The 14,559-nt window shown below is 49.5% G+C and overlaps 1 protein-coding gene across 1 annotated transcript in view; it reads left to right on the top strand.

Moving 5' to 3' along the window:
- Window positions 1-14,559, top strand: part of LOC127686141 (fer-1-like protein 4) — a 34,747-nt gene that overhangs the window by 12,445 nt on the left and 7,743 nt on the right. The window contains 17 exon segments of the mRNA XM_052184068.1: window positions 1,596-1,683; window positions 1,769-1,885; window positions 3,290-3,442; window positions 4,049-4,202; window positions 4,320-4,444; window positions 4,774-4,908; window positions 5,199-5,354; window positions 5,356-5,378; window positions 5,794-5,911; window positions 5,999-6,160; window positions 10,208-10,406; window positions 10,547-10,593; window positions 10,678-10,806; window positions 11,691-11,736; window positions 11,824-11,924; window positions 12,001-12,135; window positions 12,457-12,573. Coding sequence (XP_052040028.1) covers window positions 1,596-1,683; window positions 1,769-1,885; window positions 3,290-3,442; window positions 4,049-4,202; window positions 4,320-4,444; window positions 4,774-4,908; window positions 5,199-5,354; window positions 5,356-5,378; window positions 5,794-5,911; window positions 5,999-6,160; window positions 10,208-10,406; window positions 10,547-10,593; window positions 10,678-10,806; window positions 11,691-11,736; window positions 11,824-11,924; window positions 12,001-12,135; window positions 12,457-12,573 — 2,005 coding nt within the window.

Here is a 14,559-nt window from a genome sequence, read left to right as displayed (position 1 = left end):
AGGCCAGTGGGACACAGGGTTGTCCTTGAGGGGACAGGTACATTTGATGAGGTTAGAGGCAATGGACCAGACGTGCAGAGCCTTTTAATCCATTTTTAGAGTTTTATATTTTACCTTTAGATAGGCAACTGTGGTGGAGCAAAATAGACGGGAAAGTTTCGGCAACCTTCTGGGTACTTTTGGGAATGCTCTATGCAGCAAGGGTGAGAATCTCAGTCAGTGTGGTGAGGAGGCGTCTGCCTTGGTCCTGTGTGAGAAAGACACTTAGACGGGTGATCCTGGGGAAAGGTGGGAGAAGGGGCTAGGCGCTGGGTGCTGGTGCGTGCACGCATGTGCTGGACATTAAACTTAGCCTCACATACACAAGCATGTGTGCTACTGCTGAGTCTTGTACCCATCCTGGTTCTGGATTTTTTTTTTTCAAGACAGGGTTTCTCTGTGTAGCCCTGGTTGTCCTGGAACTCATTCTGTAGACCAGGCTGGCCTCGAACTCAGAAATCTGCCTGCCTCTGTGGTTCTGGATTTTAAAGAAAGAAAGTAAATAATTTGGTGAAAGATAAAGGTAACAACTGAAATTTTGGCGTCTATGTGAGGTTTTTGTTTGTTTGTTTGGTTGGTTGGTTTTTGTTTTTGTTTTCTGAGGCAGAGTTTCTCTCTGTGTAGCTCCAGCTGTCCTTGAAATTGCTGTTAGGCATCCTGCAGCCTATCCCCTGAGGCCATCTCAGCAGCACAAATTTGATGTGCATTGATTGGAAGTGGTTATTGAAAATCATGCATTTGCCAGGCGGTGGTGGCACATGCCTATAATCCCAGCACTCTGGGAGGCAGAGACAGGTGGATTTCTGAGTTTGAGGCCAGCCTGGTCTACAGAGTGAGTTCCAGGACAGCCAGGGCCACACAGAGAAACCCTGTCTCAAAAAAGAAAGAAAGAAAGAAAGAAAGAAAGAAAGAAAGAAAGAAAGAAAGAAAGAAAGAAAGAAAGAAAGAAAGAAAGAAAGAAAGAAAGAAAGAAAGAAAATCATGCATTTGGTTTAGCCATGTTCTATTCCAGTTCTCTCTCTCTCTCTCTCTCTCTCTCTCTCTCTCTCTCTCTCTCTCTCTCCCTCTCTCCCTCTCTCTTTCTCTCTCTGAGACAGGGTCTCGCTTTATTGCCTTGGGTTTCTCAGAACTCCCTGTGTAGAGCAGGCTGACCTCAGACCCACAGAGCTCCACCTTCCTCTTCCTCCCAAGCACTGAGATTAAAGGCGCCATGTACTGACTTACCTGGAAGTCTAGCTATCTTTTAGTCAGGCTGGTGGAGACTAAAGCAGGCATTCCTTTCTGATTAATGTGGGTACAGGACTCTCCCAGAGTGTAAACAAGTAGGCCTTGATGCTGTAGGCCTTGGGTGGGGCTGGCATATCTAGCGAGCAGAGGGTAGTCAGGCTCTTGGTCTATGGCCCTGTAGCTGGGGCAGGAGATGCTAAATATTGGGGGCTGCTTGTTGCATTTGGGCATGGGACGCTCTGAGGAACGACTGTCAGAGTCAGAAAGTGGGAGGCCTTTCTGAAGGAAGAGGTCCAGGGTCCTGATCTTGTCCTTGATTCTCTCTGCAGACAGTTTTGCCACGGTGCCGAGCGCAGGACGATGACCCGACCCAATGCCCTGGATCGCTGCCGAGTGAAACTCCTGACACACAGCCTGGTACACAGCCTGCTACAGGCTGAGAGGGGAAGGAAGCAGGGATGCCTGGCAGAGTCCTACTCATGTCCTCTGCCTGTCCTTCTAGAATCTGATGGCAAAGCAAGGCCTGCGGCTTTTACGGAGCCTGAGGCAGAATAACATGCAGAGGACTGTGGGACTGGCTAAGAAGCTCCTGGCAAGGCTGCACTTCCTGGCTCAGGAGGTGATGATGTCTTTCCTACCATTTTCCTACTCTGCATACTTTCCGAAGTTCTGGACCCTTCCAGAGACCTTTGGGCAGATGTAACTGTAGTCCTTTAGATGACACACGCTTCCCTTGGCGTAGTTAAGGGTGCCCGGCAGGGATCCAGAGATTATTCAACATGTGTTTGGAAGGACAGGTGACTGACAAGCCTTGGGCATGGCCTCCTTTGACTGGACTGTGTGAGGAGAACTTGTGCACACAGTGGAAGCTGGCAGTCTAGCCATCGTGGTTGGTCCCGGTGAAGTAGCGGCTGCAATTGCAAGCACATTTGATAGTTGGGGTTTGGTGCGCAAGAGAGGCGGGATGTGTGGCAAATGCCTACAACTGGGAGGCCTGGGCGGCCGGAAGTCAGCGTTGGGAGGAGGAGCAGGATAGGAATGTCATTAAATTAAACCTTAGAACAAATTTAATCGTCTTCCTTCCTCCCTCCTTCCCTCTCCATCCTACCCTTTCTCCCTCCCTCCTTCCCCCTCTCCCTCTGTCTCTCCCTCTCTCCCCTCCTTTCTTTCCTTGCCCATGATAAGTATGTGTTTTACCACTGAGTTACACCCAAGTCTTAAAAGTATTTAATGAAATCTTTCCTTTGTCAAAGGACATTTCATGACCTAAATATGTATCATATATAGTTTCATTGTTGTTGTTGTTTGCTTGTTTGTTTTTGAGACAGGGTTTCTCTGTAGCCCTAGCTGTCCTAGAACTCACTCTATAGACCAGGCTGGCCTCAAACTTAAAGATTTGCCTGCCTTTGGCTCCCAAATGTTGGGATTAAAAGTGAAACCTACCCTGCCTGACTTTATCGGTTTGGTTTTTTTTTTTTTTTTTTTTAAGGTTTATTTAGTTTGCCTGTATAGATTCTTGGTCTGCATGTAGATGTTTGCACCATGTTCATACCTGGTGTCTGTAGTCAGAAGAGGCATCAGTTCCCCTGGAACTGGAGTTTCAGACAGTGAGCAGTAAGTGTGTTTGAGCGCTGAGCCAGCTCTCTCTTCCTGGTTATATTGTTTTTAAGTGTTACATTATTTTGCTTTTGTGTGTTAATGGGACCTGGATCCTCAGTTGGAGATGGGGACCCAGTGCTTAGTGGGAAGAGTTCTGGGGCTGCATGGCTTTCAGCACAACTGTGAGTGTGCTCAGTACCACCCAACTTTAGATGAAAAGACGGACAGAGTGCTGTGTGCTGGGTGAAGACTTCAAGTTGGACCCCGAGTCTGAGATGTCCTACGGTGCATCCAGGAGGAGAGATCAGGGGGCAGGTGGCCAGTGGTTCAGAAAAAGTTCAGGGCATTTGAAGTATCCATCACGCTTCAGGATCAGGTAGTGGTAGCTCCAAACGCCCTAAGCAATCCTGTCTTCCACTTGCAGCCACAGCCACCCCTCCCTGATGTGCTGGTCTGGATGTTCAGTGGTCAGCGCCGTGTGGCCTATGCCCGCGTCCCTGCCCAGGATGTGCTGTTCTCCGTGGTTGAGGAGGAGCGAGGCCGAGACTGTGGGAAGATCCAGAGTCTGCTACTCACAGTGAGACTGGGCTGGGGAGAGTGCAGTGAGGTTCACAGACAGGGCAGGGCATCAGAGCTGGTGGCCCACGGTTCCCAACCAGAAACTCTCCCAGAAAGCCAAAAGAGGGTTGTGGCTTTGTCCAGGTCAGCCTGGAAGTGAAGTCAAGAGCAAACTTGTCTGCCCTGGGCCTACGGTGGTCCTGACAAGGTGATGACAAAGGGGAATGAGGTCCTGACAAGGTGATGACAAAGGGGAATGAGCTTTCTTGCAAGCAGAGCTGGTTTACAAGTAGAAAATTTCCAAATGAGCTGTCTCTGAAAGAGATACCAAAGCAGATTTTTAATGGTGAGAGGCTGTGACCCTTGGGGTAAAGGGCAGAAAAATCTAAATGTGCTGAGGATGGAGGGGACAAACGAGAGAGGGCAGGCTATGCATTTGGGGTTAGGGTTGTGGATATAGGAGTGGCATCGGAGGGCATGGGGCAGGATCATGGGTGGGAGGGAGGACCCGGGGAAGGAGGCAGAGGTGGGAGCAGACCTCCTACACTGGGGAACCTGGGTACCATCTCTCTTTGGCAGAGATGTGGGGCAGGGGGCTCCAGTATTCCTCCTTCTTCCCCCACAGGCACCCGGGGCAGCCCCTGGGGAGCTCTCTGCCAAGTTGGAGCTCTTCCTGTGGCTGGGGCTTGGCAAGCAAGCCAAGGCTTGCCCCTCTGAGCTGCCCACCGATCTCCTCCCCGAACCCTCTGCCGGGCTTCCCCACAGCCTCTACCGGGATGGTGAGTTTGGGGCCCGGGTCAGCCCACCTTGCTGTTCGTCCTAGGCAGGGGTTCATGGGTCAGGGAACCCCAGCGGTTCCCCAAGCAAGCATGGCTCCTTCTTTCCTGTCATCTCAGATTTCAGCTACTTCCAGCTGAGGGCTCACCTGTACCAGGCCCGAGGTGTTCTGGCAGCAGATGACAGTGGCCTCTCCGACCCTTTCGCACGGGTCCTCATCTCTACCCAGTGCCAGACCACACGGGTGAGAGCCAGGCTGTGACACAGACACGGGGGGAGCAGGGGACAAGGTGAACTCTTGTCCAAGGTCCCACATTTCTCTCTCCACTTTGGATTTTCAGGGCAGAGTACCAGATAGGACTCTGGCCCGGTGCAGAACAGTCAGCCACTGTTTCCTGGGGTCGACTTTAGGGCTAGGAGAAGGCAGATGGTCACAGAGAGACACCAGAACTGGACAGCCATGCCTCTGGTGATAAACAGCTAGTCGAAGCATCACGTTGACTGCCCATGTGACACCGTGAGGGGTCTCCCTTCTGACATCTGTCTTTGGCCTCTCTCTTCATGGTTCCCAAGGTCTTGGAGCAGACACTGAGCCCCCTGTGGGATGAACTCTTGGTATTTGACCAGCTGATTGTGGACGGCAGGCGGGAACATCTGCGGGAGGAGCCTCCACTAGTAGTCATCAATGTCTTTGACTACAATAAGTTTGTGAGTGTGTCTCCTCCTCCATGCCACTTCCGGCCGCCTCTTCCCTGCCCGCTGTCTTGATGCCTTCCCTTTAGCTTCTGAGCATTCTTCCTTTGCCCCTGTAATACTGGGGTTGGGGCATCTATGAATGTCTCTCTATGTAGTCCTGCTGGCCTGGATCTCACTGTGTAGACCCAGCTAGCCTGGAACTCATAGAGGCTACCATCTGTTTCCTAAGGGCTGGGGTTAAAGATGCAGCCACCACAACCGGCTGCATCTCTCTTGTTTCCTTATTGTTTTGCCTCCCACAGGGCCCTGCTGTGTTCCTGGGCAGGGCATTTGCAGCCCCAAGGGTCAAGTTGATAGAGGACCCATATCAGCGCCCTGAGCTGCAGTTCTTCCCCCTGAGGAGGGGACCTCAGGCTGCTGGAGAAGTCATTGCTACCTTTGAACTTATTGAGCTGGACTTACAGTGGCCATCTTGAGGTTAGGTACCCTGGCCTGACAGACAGGTTGTATCTCCATTCTTACTTACCTATCTTGGGGTGTCCCAAGGATAACCGTCTCGTCTCTTGCCCAAGGGAATGCTGGCTGCAAGCCTCTCCTGGGTTGACCTCACTGGACACCCTGACCCCAGGATTACTGATGGATATATCCTAGGGTCACCTTGTCAGGTCTCTACCTCTAGAGAACCCACGCGGCTGTTCATCCTGGGGTTTTCCCATCCTGAATGGCTCTGGCTCCCACCCCACTCTCCACACACACATCCGCCTTCAGGGAGGCCCTTCCTACAAACCCAGCCCTGTCTGGGTCCTCTGCATTGGCATTTCTCAGACACCCACGACCCTTCTCCAAGCCTCGGTTTTCCGAGTTTTGGTGTGACTTCTCATTTATTTTTTCTCGTAGCCCTCAGTACCCCAGTGATGTGGAGCCCCAGGATCTGGCTGCACTGGTTGAACCGACCTCTGGACACCTGTCTCTGCCTCCCAGTGTGCGCCCCGTGCTCAGAGAGTTCCGTGTGGAGGTAGCATCGAGCACTGAAGCCTCTGCATTTCCCCCAACCTGGTGGCTATGTCAGCCATAGCCCTTGACTCCCTTTCCCTGACCTTAGGTGCTGTTCTGGGGTCTGCGAGGCTTGGGCCGTGTACACCTGTTTGAGGTGGAAAAGCCTCAGGTTGTTCTAGAAGTGGCTGGGAGACGCGTGGAATCTGAAGTTCTGGCCAACTACCGTGAGAACCCTAACTTCACAGAGCTTGTCCAGCATGTGACCGTGGTGAGAGCGGGCACAGGGCGTGTCCTATGTGTGACCGTGGTGAGAGCAGAGGCATGTCCTGCATGTGACAGTGGTGAGAGTGGGTACAAGGCATGTCCTGTGTGTGACAGTGGTGAGAGCGGGCACAGGGCATGTCCTGTGTATGACAGTGGTGAGATCAGAGGCATGTCCTGTGTGTGACAGTGGTGAGATCAGAGGCATGTCCTGTGTGTGTGACAGTGGTGAGAGTGGGCACAGAACATGTTCTGTGTATGACAGTGGTGAGATCAGAGGCATGTCCTGCATGTGACAGTGGTGAGAGCGGGCACAGGGCATGTCTTGTGTGTGACAGGGGTGAGAGCCGGCACAGGGCGTGTCCCACATGTGACAGTGGTGAGAGCGGGCACAGAGTATGTCCCACATGTGACAGTGGTAGTGTGGAGGAGTAGGCGTCAGAGGCAGTGAATTCCATCTGACTGTTAGGCTGATTCAGTAGCAGCCTCCCCACCAAAGGCCAAGTACTAAATACTTTAGGCTCTCATCTGCAACTCCTCAACTTTGCTACTTTCAGATGAAAACAGCGAGAGACAATGTAGAAATTAATATGGCTGTGTTCTAATAAAACTTTAGTTAAAAAACTGCCGGTGGGTGGGACATGAATCTTGGCTGTAGTTCCATGACACTGGATTAATCTTTAGCTTGGTGGCATTCTCTTGGTGATGTTGAATAAAGGGGTTAGCCAGAGTCCTGAAGAATAATCATTAGAGAATCTCTCCACTCTGGGAAACCCAGGGGAGGAGGAGAAAAAGGTACTACAGTGGCTTCAGGAATGGCTCAGCCACTAAGAGCCAGCCCCTGCTTCTCCAGGCAGAGATCCTCCCCTCCCTTCCCCCTCCCTTTCCCCTCCCCTCCCCTCTCCTGGAGGTCAGAGGACAGGGTTGAGGAGTCAGTTTTCCTTTCCACCTTTACATTTGCCTCCAGGATCAAGCTAGGGTCAGCGAGCTGTGCGCAGGCACTTGACCCACTGAGCAAGCGTGCCAGCACTTTTTAACTTTTCGAGAAATTTCCCTACTGGCTTCCATGGAGGCTGTGCCCATGACACTCCTACCAGCATTAAATAAGGGTTCCTCTTTCCCCACACCCCTGCCAGCATTTTTGTTTTTATTTTTTGTTTTTGTTTTCCAGGCAGGGTTTCTCTGTTTTATCCAGGCTGTCCTATGCAAATGTAGGACTTCTTCCTCCTCTTCCTCCTCTTCCTCCTCTTCCTCCTCCTCTTCCTCTTCTTCCTCTTCTTCCTCCTCTTCTTCCTCTTCCTCCTCTTCCTCCTCCTCCTCCTTCTTTTTGTTTTATTTGGGTTTCCTCCCCCCCCCCCCCCCCCCCCCCCCCCCCCCCCCCCCGCCACAGGGTTTCTCTGTATAGCCCTGGCTGTCCTGGAACTCACTCTGTAGACCAGGCTGGCCTCAAACTCAGAAATCTGCCTGCCTCTGCCTCTCAGAGTGCTGGGATTAAAGGCGTGTGCCACCGCCGCCCGGCCTGTTTCTTCTTTTGAAAACTGTTTTGTAAACTTGTAGAATCACAGAAAGTTTTTGCCAGCTATCTATTTCAGATGGGGATTGATGCCTAGGAAATATAAGGAACTGCAAAGACTAAATGCTTACACAACAGAGACACCCGGACGGCGGATACTTCTGTTTGTTTTTTTTTTGTTGTTTGTTTGTTTTTTTAGAGGCAAAGACCTGCTCTGTAGCTCAAGCTGACCTCACACTTGTCATGCACCCCAAGACCCCCAAACACTGGGGTCTCAGCTGTGTGCCGCCACATCTTGGTATCAAGGAGTCTAATTTAATACTGTACTCTTATGTTCTCTCCAAGGGATGTGTTCCAGGAACAGATACGTTCAGACACACTGAGACCTTTCCTTTCATTCCAAGGCTCAAATCAGGCAACACACACACCTTTCCCATCGTGTGCCTAAAACATCTCTTGCTGAGTTTGATGGTCCGCAGACAGATCAACTGGCTCAGGTTGCTTCCTAGTGTTTCTCTTGCCTCTCGAAACCCTCTGCGTTGTTTTCTAGCCAGTTTTATCCATCATCAATATTAGGGTCCTGATGGCTCAAGCTGTTGTTCACGTCTCTCCAGCTCTGTCACTTCTCTTTTTCAGTGCTGAGTACTGATTGGTCCTGGGAACCACACATGCTAGACATGTGCCGCAGCACTCTGCTGCCGATCCTCATCCATCGCTTCCTACCTTCTGAATTCCGAATTCTGTTGTTAGGTGTATATTTGCTTACAATCATCTTAGCTTCCTGATGAATCAACTCCTTTACCAATGCAGAACAACCCTCCGTGTCTCTAGCAATTTTTTTTGTTTGTTTCTCAGTCTATTTTAACTCATGGTCTAACTTCAATTGCTATTTGCCTGATTATTTTCCAGTTCTTCGAATGTATGTATGTCTTTTTGATTTGTTATTTATTTTTGTGATACTGAGTATTGAGCTCAGGGCCTCAAACATGCCATGCTATGCAATCAATCTACCACAAAGCCACATCCTCAGACTTCAACCTGTATATTTCTTTGACCCTAAAGACTCTTTCATCTTGGTGTGGTGGTATATACATTTAATTCCAGCACTTCTGAAGCCAAGACAGGTGGTTCTCCATGAGTTCATGGCCTGGGGGTTTCAGGGAAGTCACTGTGATAGGAACCTGAGATAGCCTGTCAAATCACATCCATGGTCAAGAGAGAGAATCCATGCATATATGCCCACCTGTGCTCAGCATCCTCTCTGTACCTGCACAGTCCTTCATACACTCAAACACATACACACTTACACACTTACATAGTCCAGGATGCCCTGCCTAGGGGATGGTGCCTTCCTGGGTATTCTGGGTCTTCCCAATTTACAATTAACACAATTGGGAAAGCCCCTCCCACAACCTGATATAGACAATCCCTCTCTGAGACTCCCCTCACAGGCAGCTCTAGGATGTATCCAACTGACAAAGTGTCACAAATACGGATGCTGATTTTTCACTATTTATTTCAGAATATTACTCATTTTTTTGGTTGTTGTTTATTTGTTGTTGTTTTTTTAAACAAAGTCTCACTATGTAACTCCGGCTGTCCTGGAATCGGGATGTAGACCAGGATGGCCTCAAACTCAGAGATCCAGAGATCACCTGCTGATCCCATCTCCCGAGCTGGGAGTAAAGGCATGTGCCACCATGCCTAGCTACGACTCTCACTCGCTGCCAGGACATGGTGGCATGCTTCTGTAACCCTAGAACTGAGGAGACAGCAGCGGGAGAATCACAGCAAATCTGAAGCTGCCCTTGTCTGCATAGCAACTTCTAGGCAAACCAGGGATGCATAGCATTTTGGGTTTGTTTGGTTGTTTTTTTTTTTTCTTTTCTTTTCTTGGTTGTTGTTCTTTTTTGGAGACATGGTTTCTCTATATAACTTTGGCTTGCTCCATCAACAAGGCTGGCCTCAAACTCACGGAGCCACCTGCTTCTGCCTCCTGAAAGCCGGGATTAAAGGCATAAAGCCTGGCTATATAGCATCTTATTAAAAACCTTTTAAAAACTGATAATAATTTAATTCCGGGGGAAGGTATATGCTTTTCTCCAGTACAGCTCTAATTTTTCTCCTCTTTGTACATGATAAATGAAGCCAGTGATCAAGTGTAATCGTTGACCTTTTCCCTCCTAGATCCCGGGATAGTTAGGGAATTTCCTGGCTAAAGCCCATAATATTTTCTGGTTCAGACTCCATATTTTCATGGTGAGCATTGTCTTCTACTTAAGAGCAACGCTAACCTGAGTTCCTGAGGACACTTTGTAGGTGCCAGAGTCCCTTTGCATGAGTTATGCCACCACATTTAGGACAGTCTATTAGTCTAAGCTGCGTCCCTTCTTTCCCTGAGCAGAGACAGAAGGCCGTGATGACGTAAGGGGCTGACAGTGCGGCAGACACGGGCACAGAATGGCTTGTTTGCCTGCCTGCTCTGTTCTCCTTCCTTCCTTCCCCAGGGCTTGGACTCACTTCCTGTTTCCCTGTTTCTAGGACTTGCCAGAACAGCCGTATCTGCAGCCCCCACTGAGCATCCTGGTGATAGAGCGCCGGGCCTTTGGCCGAACTGTTCTTGTGGGTTCCCATGTTGTCTCCCACATGCTCAGGTTCACACTCCAGGGTCACGAGGATCCCCAAGAGGAGGAAGAAACAGAGGAGGCTACAAGGGACCTGGTGCCACAGGGGCCTCAAGGTCAGCAATGTTCTTTGCAGGGGCCACCAGATAAAAGCCCCCCTAGATCCTGATAGAGATGGTTCCAGTGGACGTCTAATGGGGTCCAGGGTTTGGCTTCTGTTTGGCCTAACCTCATGGTGTCACTTCCCTACTCCCAGGAGAGAAGTCTCTGGCTGAAGCAGGAATATCCAGACAGCTTCTGAAGGTGATGGGATGTTGCATAGGCTGGAGAGGGGTGCAGGGCTTGTGATGGCACTGGCTGAGAATCACAAGGTCCTCTCTGCCTCAGGCCCCTCTAAAGAAGCTCACCTTGGGGCTCCTGGGTCAAGGCCCTGAGCTGGAGGAAGACATCCCAGATCCAGAAGAGATGGACTGGTGGTCCAAGTACTATGCCTCCCTGCAGGAGTTCCAGGGGCAGGTATGAGAAGCAGGACCCAGGGCCGGGACTGGGGGTGGAAGGCAAGGAGGGGTCTCCCGTAGCAGACCCCGTGTGTTCCAGAGCTCCTTACTGCAGCCATCGTTTCTCCCCCTCAGCTCAGTTTTAGTGCTCAGACATCAGCACTTCTGCTGGCTACCACTCTGTTGTCTAATAAAAATAGAACATGAGCCCATTAAACCCAGCCCTCCAGCCCTGTGAGTTTGAGGCCAGCCTGGTCTACATAACCAGTTACAGGCCAGGCAGTGGGATTAAAGGCATGTGCCACCACTATCTGGATCAATTTTTTTTATTTTAATTTTTATTAAAAAAGTAAAAAGGGAGCCAGGTGTGTGTGTGTATACCTTTAAATCCCAGTACTTGGAAGGCAGAGGAAGGTGGGTCTCTGTGAGTTTGAGGCTAGCCTGGTCTACAAAGCAAGTTCCAGGACAGCCAAGGGCTATTACACAGAGAAAACCTATCTTGAAAAACAAACAAAAACCAAGGGCTATTACACAGAGAAAACCTATCTTGAAAAACAAACAAAAATGTAAAAGGGAACAAATGAAGTTAATTTTAATAATGTTTTACTAATATATATAAAACATAATTTCAAGTACTAATTATGGTAACAATGAATAATAAGCTATTTTGCATTCTCATAGTAAGTCTGGTGTGTGTTCCAACTCATAGCCTCTCTCTGTGAGTGCAGACTAACCTCAGGTCAAGGACTCAGTGGCCTTATGTGGGTGGCGGTGACTGGGGTCACAGGACTAGACAATAAAGGCGACTTCTGAAAAAGAAGTGGCTGTGTAGATGGAAGGGGCGTGGACCACACCTGGAGGGGAGTGGCCAGGAGGGATCTCTGAGCTGCCTTTTGATTTCAGTCCAGCTCCGACTATGACGACGACATGGAGGAAGCTGGTGAGTCAGGTGGGAGTCCCGGCTCTCTGCTCTTGTTCCATTTGTCCACCCACCCCACCCCCACATTTCTTACCTGGGCCATTCTGCTGTTTCCAGATGGGACCCACCCCATTTCTGGGGACAGGGAGGCCCAGGAGCAGGGGGAGACTGCTATCAAAGCCTCTGTGCCTCGGAAGAAAGCAATCGCTACCCTGAAGGTGACAGGGTGTTGGGGAGAAGGCAGTCCCTGGGATTTGGAGTATAGAGTTGTCACCAAAGCCCCTCGCCTTTCAGATCTACAACAGGTCCCTGGAGGAAGAGTTTAACCACTTTGAAGACTGGCTGAGTGTGTTCCCCCTGTACAGAGGACAAGGCGGCCAGGATGGAGATGGAGAGGAAACATCTGGACACTTTGTGGGCAAGTTCAAGGTATATGTGGGGGAAGAAAGGGAGATGGAAAAGGACTAGTAAAGCTTTCTCACACGCTGGAGAGATGACTCAGAGCTGAACACTGGCTGCTCTTGCAGAGGACCTGGATTCCATTCCAGGTACCATAGTCACAACCATCCTTAAATCCAGGTCCAGGGGATCTGACACCCTCCTCTGACCTGTGGAACCACACATACACATGAACACTGACATACCTGCAGGGAAAACATTCACACATAAAACAAAATAAATAAATCTAAACTAATTGATTTTTAAAAACTTACCTTTCTTACCAAGCCTTCTTCTGTCTCCCCACCTCAGGGCTCCTTCCTAATCTACCCCGAGTCAGAGGCCAAATCCTTCTCTGAGCCTCAGATCTCCAGGGGGATTCCCCAGAACCGGCCCGTCAAGCTTCTGGTCAGAGTGTATGTAGTGAAGGTGGGTAGGGGCTGGTGCATCCCCATGGCGCAAAGACTATCGTGAAGTCTACAGAGCAAAGGCTCTCAAAGGTCCTCAGAGATCTCGGAGGCTTATTCTTTCAGGGGTTAGGTAGAAATCCTGGGTGTGGTTAGACGTCCCTTCCCTTACAAAACTTGCTGGAATCAGGACTTTATTCATATTCTGGTCTTGGGTGCGGGAAGCCAAAGACTGTACTGCCAGATTCCCAGCTCCAGAATACCCTGTAGTTCCTCCCAGTGCCTGTCTGTCATGCAAGACTAGTGGGGCCCCGGGATTTTCTTAAAGGAATCTTGGGGAGCAACAGAGAAGGAGCAGGTTGCTCTGCTGGTGGCTATGTCCCCAACTCCCCCATCTCAGTCACCAGAGCAGACAGTATGCGTCAGTCTGACTTACCGATCTACGGCATCATTGGAAGAGATATTCTGTTACCACCTGACCTTCTTAGGGAGCTGCTGGGTAATAGAACTCATTCTTACTGTCCCTTTTAGCAACAGGGCAGACAGGGTGATCTGAGATAAATTACATCTAGACATGCTAGACAAAATTCTTTTTAATGAGCACTCTAATAATAAGCTTCTAAAGAAAGACACCTGTCCTTCCCTGAGTGAGGAGCCAGCTGGAGTACTTCCAGATGCGCCCTGGAGCTCAGGCTGTCTCGAAAGGGTTTGTCCACATCTGAACTTTGACCTTGGCTTCTTAGAACCTGAGCTCCATGGTTCAAGGGAAGGGGCTGGAAACAAGAAAGGCAGACCTCCTCTGCAGAACCTTCAAGAAAGGCAGACCAAGAGGTGGCTCACCCACGGGAAAAGAGTCTATTTCAAGGAAATTGTCTTTTGGGGGAATATGTGTTTAACGTGTCCCCACATTGATTTAAGAGTGGGATTTACATTTTTTGTTTAATCCAAAAAAAACCTCAAAACTGAGAGCTGAGATTTGGCTCAGAGGCTTAAAGCCATGGAGACTCAGCAGAAGACACAGCAATCTTAGGATCATATCTGTAATCCCAGCTCTCAGGAGGCTGAGATGGGAAGATTACAGTGAATTCCAGGCCAACCTGGGCTACATAGTGAGACCAAAACCCAACCCAACTAAACCAACCCAAACCAACCTAACTCAACCAACCCAACCAAACCAGCCAACCCTACCCAACCCATTCAACCACCTCAACCCAACCCAATCAACTCAACACAACCAACCCAACCCAATCCAACCCACCCAACCAATTCAACCAATCCAACCAACCCATCCAGCCCAACCAACCCACCCAGCCCAACCAACCCAACCCAAACTAACCCAACCCCCCCCCAAACCCTCCTAAACCAAAACCAAAACCATAACTAAGTGTAGCCATGCAAACCAGTAATCCTAGCATTTGTGGAAGCAGGAGAATCAAAATACCAAACCAGGATCTGAAAGGTAGCTCAGTAGTTAAGAGTCGAATATTCAGGACCCACAAGGCAGCTCACTGACATCTGTAACCTCAGTTCCAGGGACTCTGACACTCTCTCCTGGTTACGATGTACCTGGTGGGTACATAAACAGACATGCAGGTAAAATACCCATACACATAAAATAAAATTAGGATGAAACAAAAACCCTTACCAAACCAAAGAAGCCAACTAACCAAAACCAAGTAAGCAAGCAAACAAACAAACAAAAACCCAAACAAGCTAGTTGTGTCCACTCTTGTCTATAATCCCAGAACTGTAGCAGTGGAGGCATGAGGATCAGAAACTCAAGGCTAGCCTCAGCTACATGCTAAGCTTTAGGCTAGCCTGTTCCACTAGAGACCCTGACTTAGGAGATCAAAAATTACAAACCAGCAAACAAAACCAAGCAAGAAAAGTATCTTTAAACCCAACCTCAAAGTTTCCATAGGGTTAAAAACGAATGTTGACTCACCACACAAAATTATAGACTATATAAGAAAACAATATCAGGAAAAAAATGCCAAAAGACTTGCAC

This window comes from Apodemus sylvaticus, chromosome 5 (assembly GCF_947179515.1).
Source record: "Apodemus sylvaticus chromosome 5, mApoSyl1.1, whole genome shotgun sequence".
Classification (NCBI taxonomy): domain Eukaryota; kingdom Metazoa; phylum Chordata; class Mammalia; order Rodentia; family Muridae; genus Apodemus; species Apodemus sylvaticus.
The sequence above is the reverse complement of the archived record's forward strand: the minus strand, read 5'-3'. Positions and strand labels throughout refer to the sequence as shown.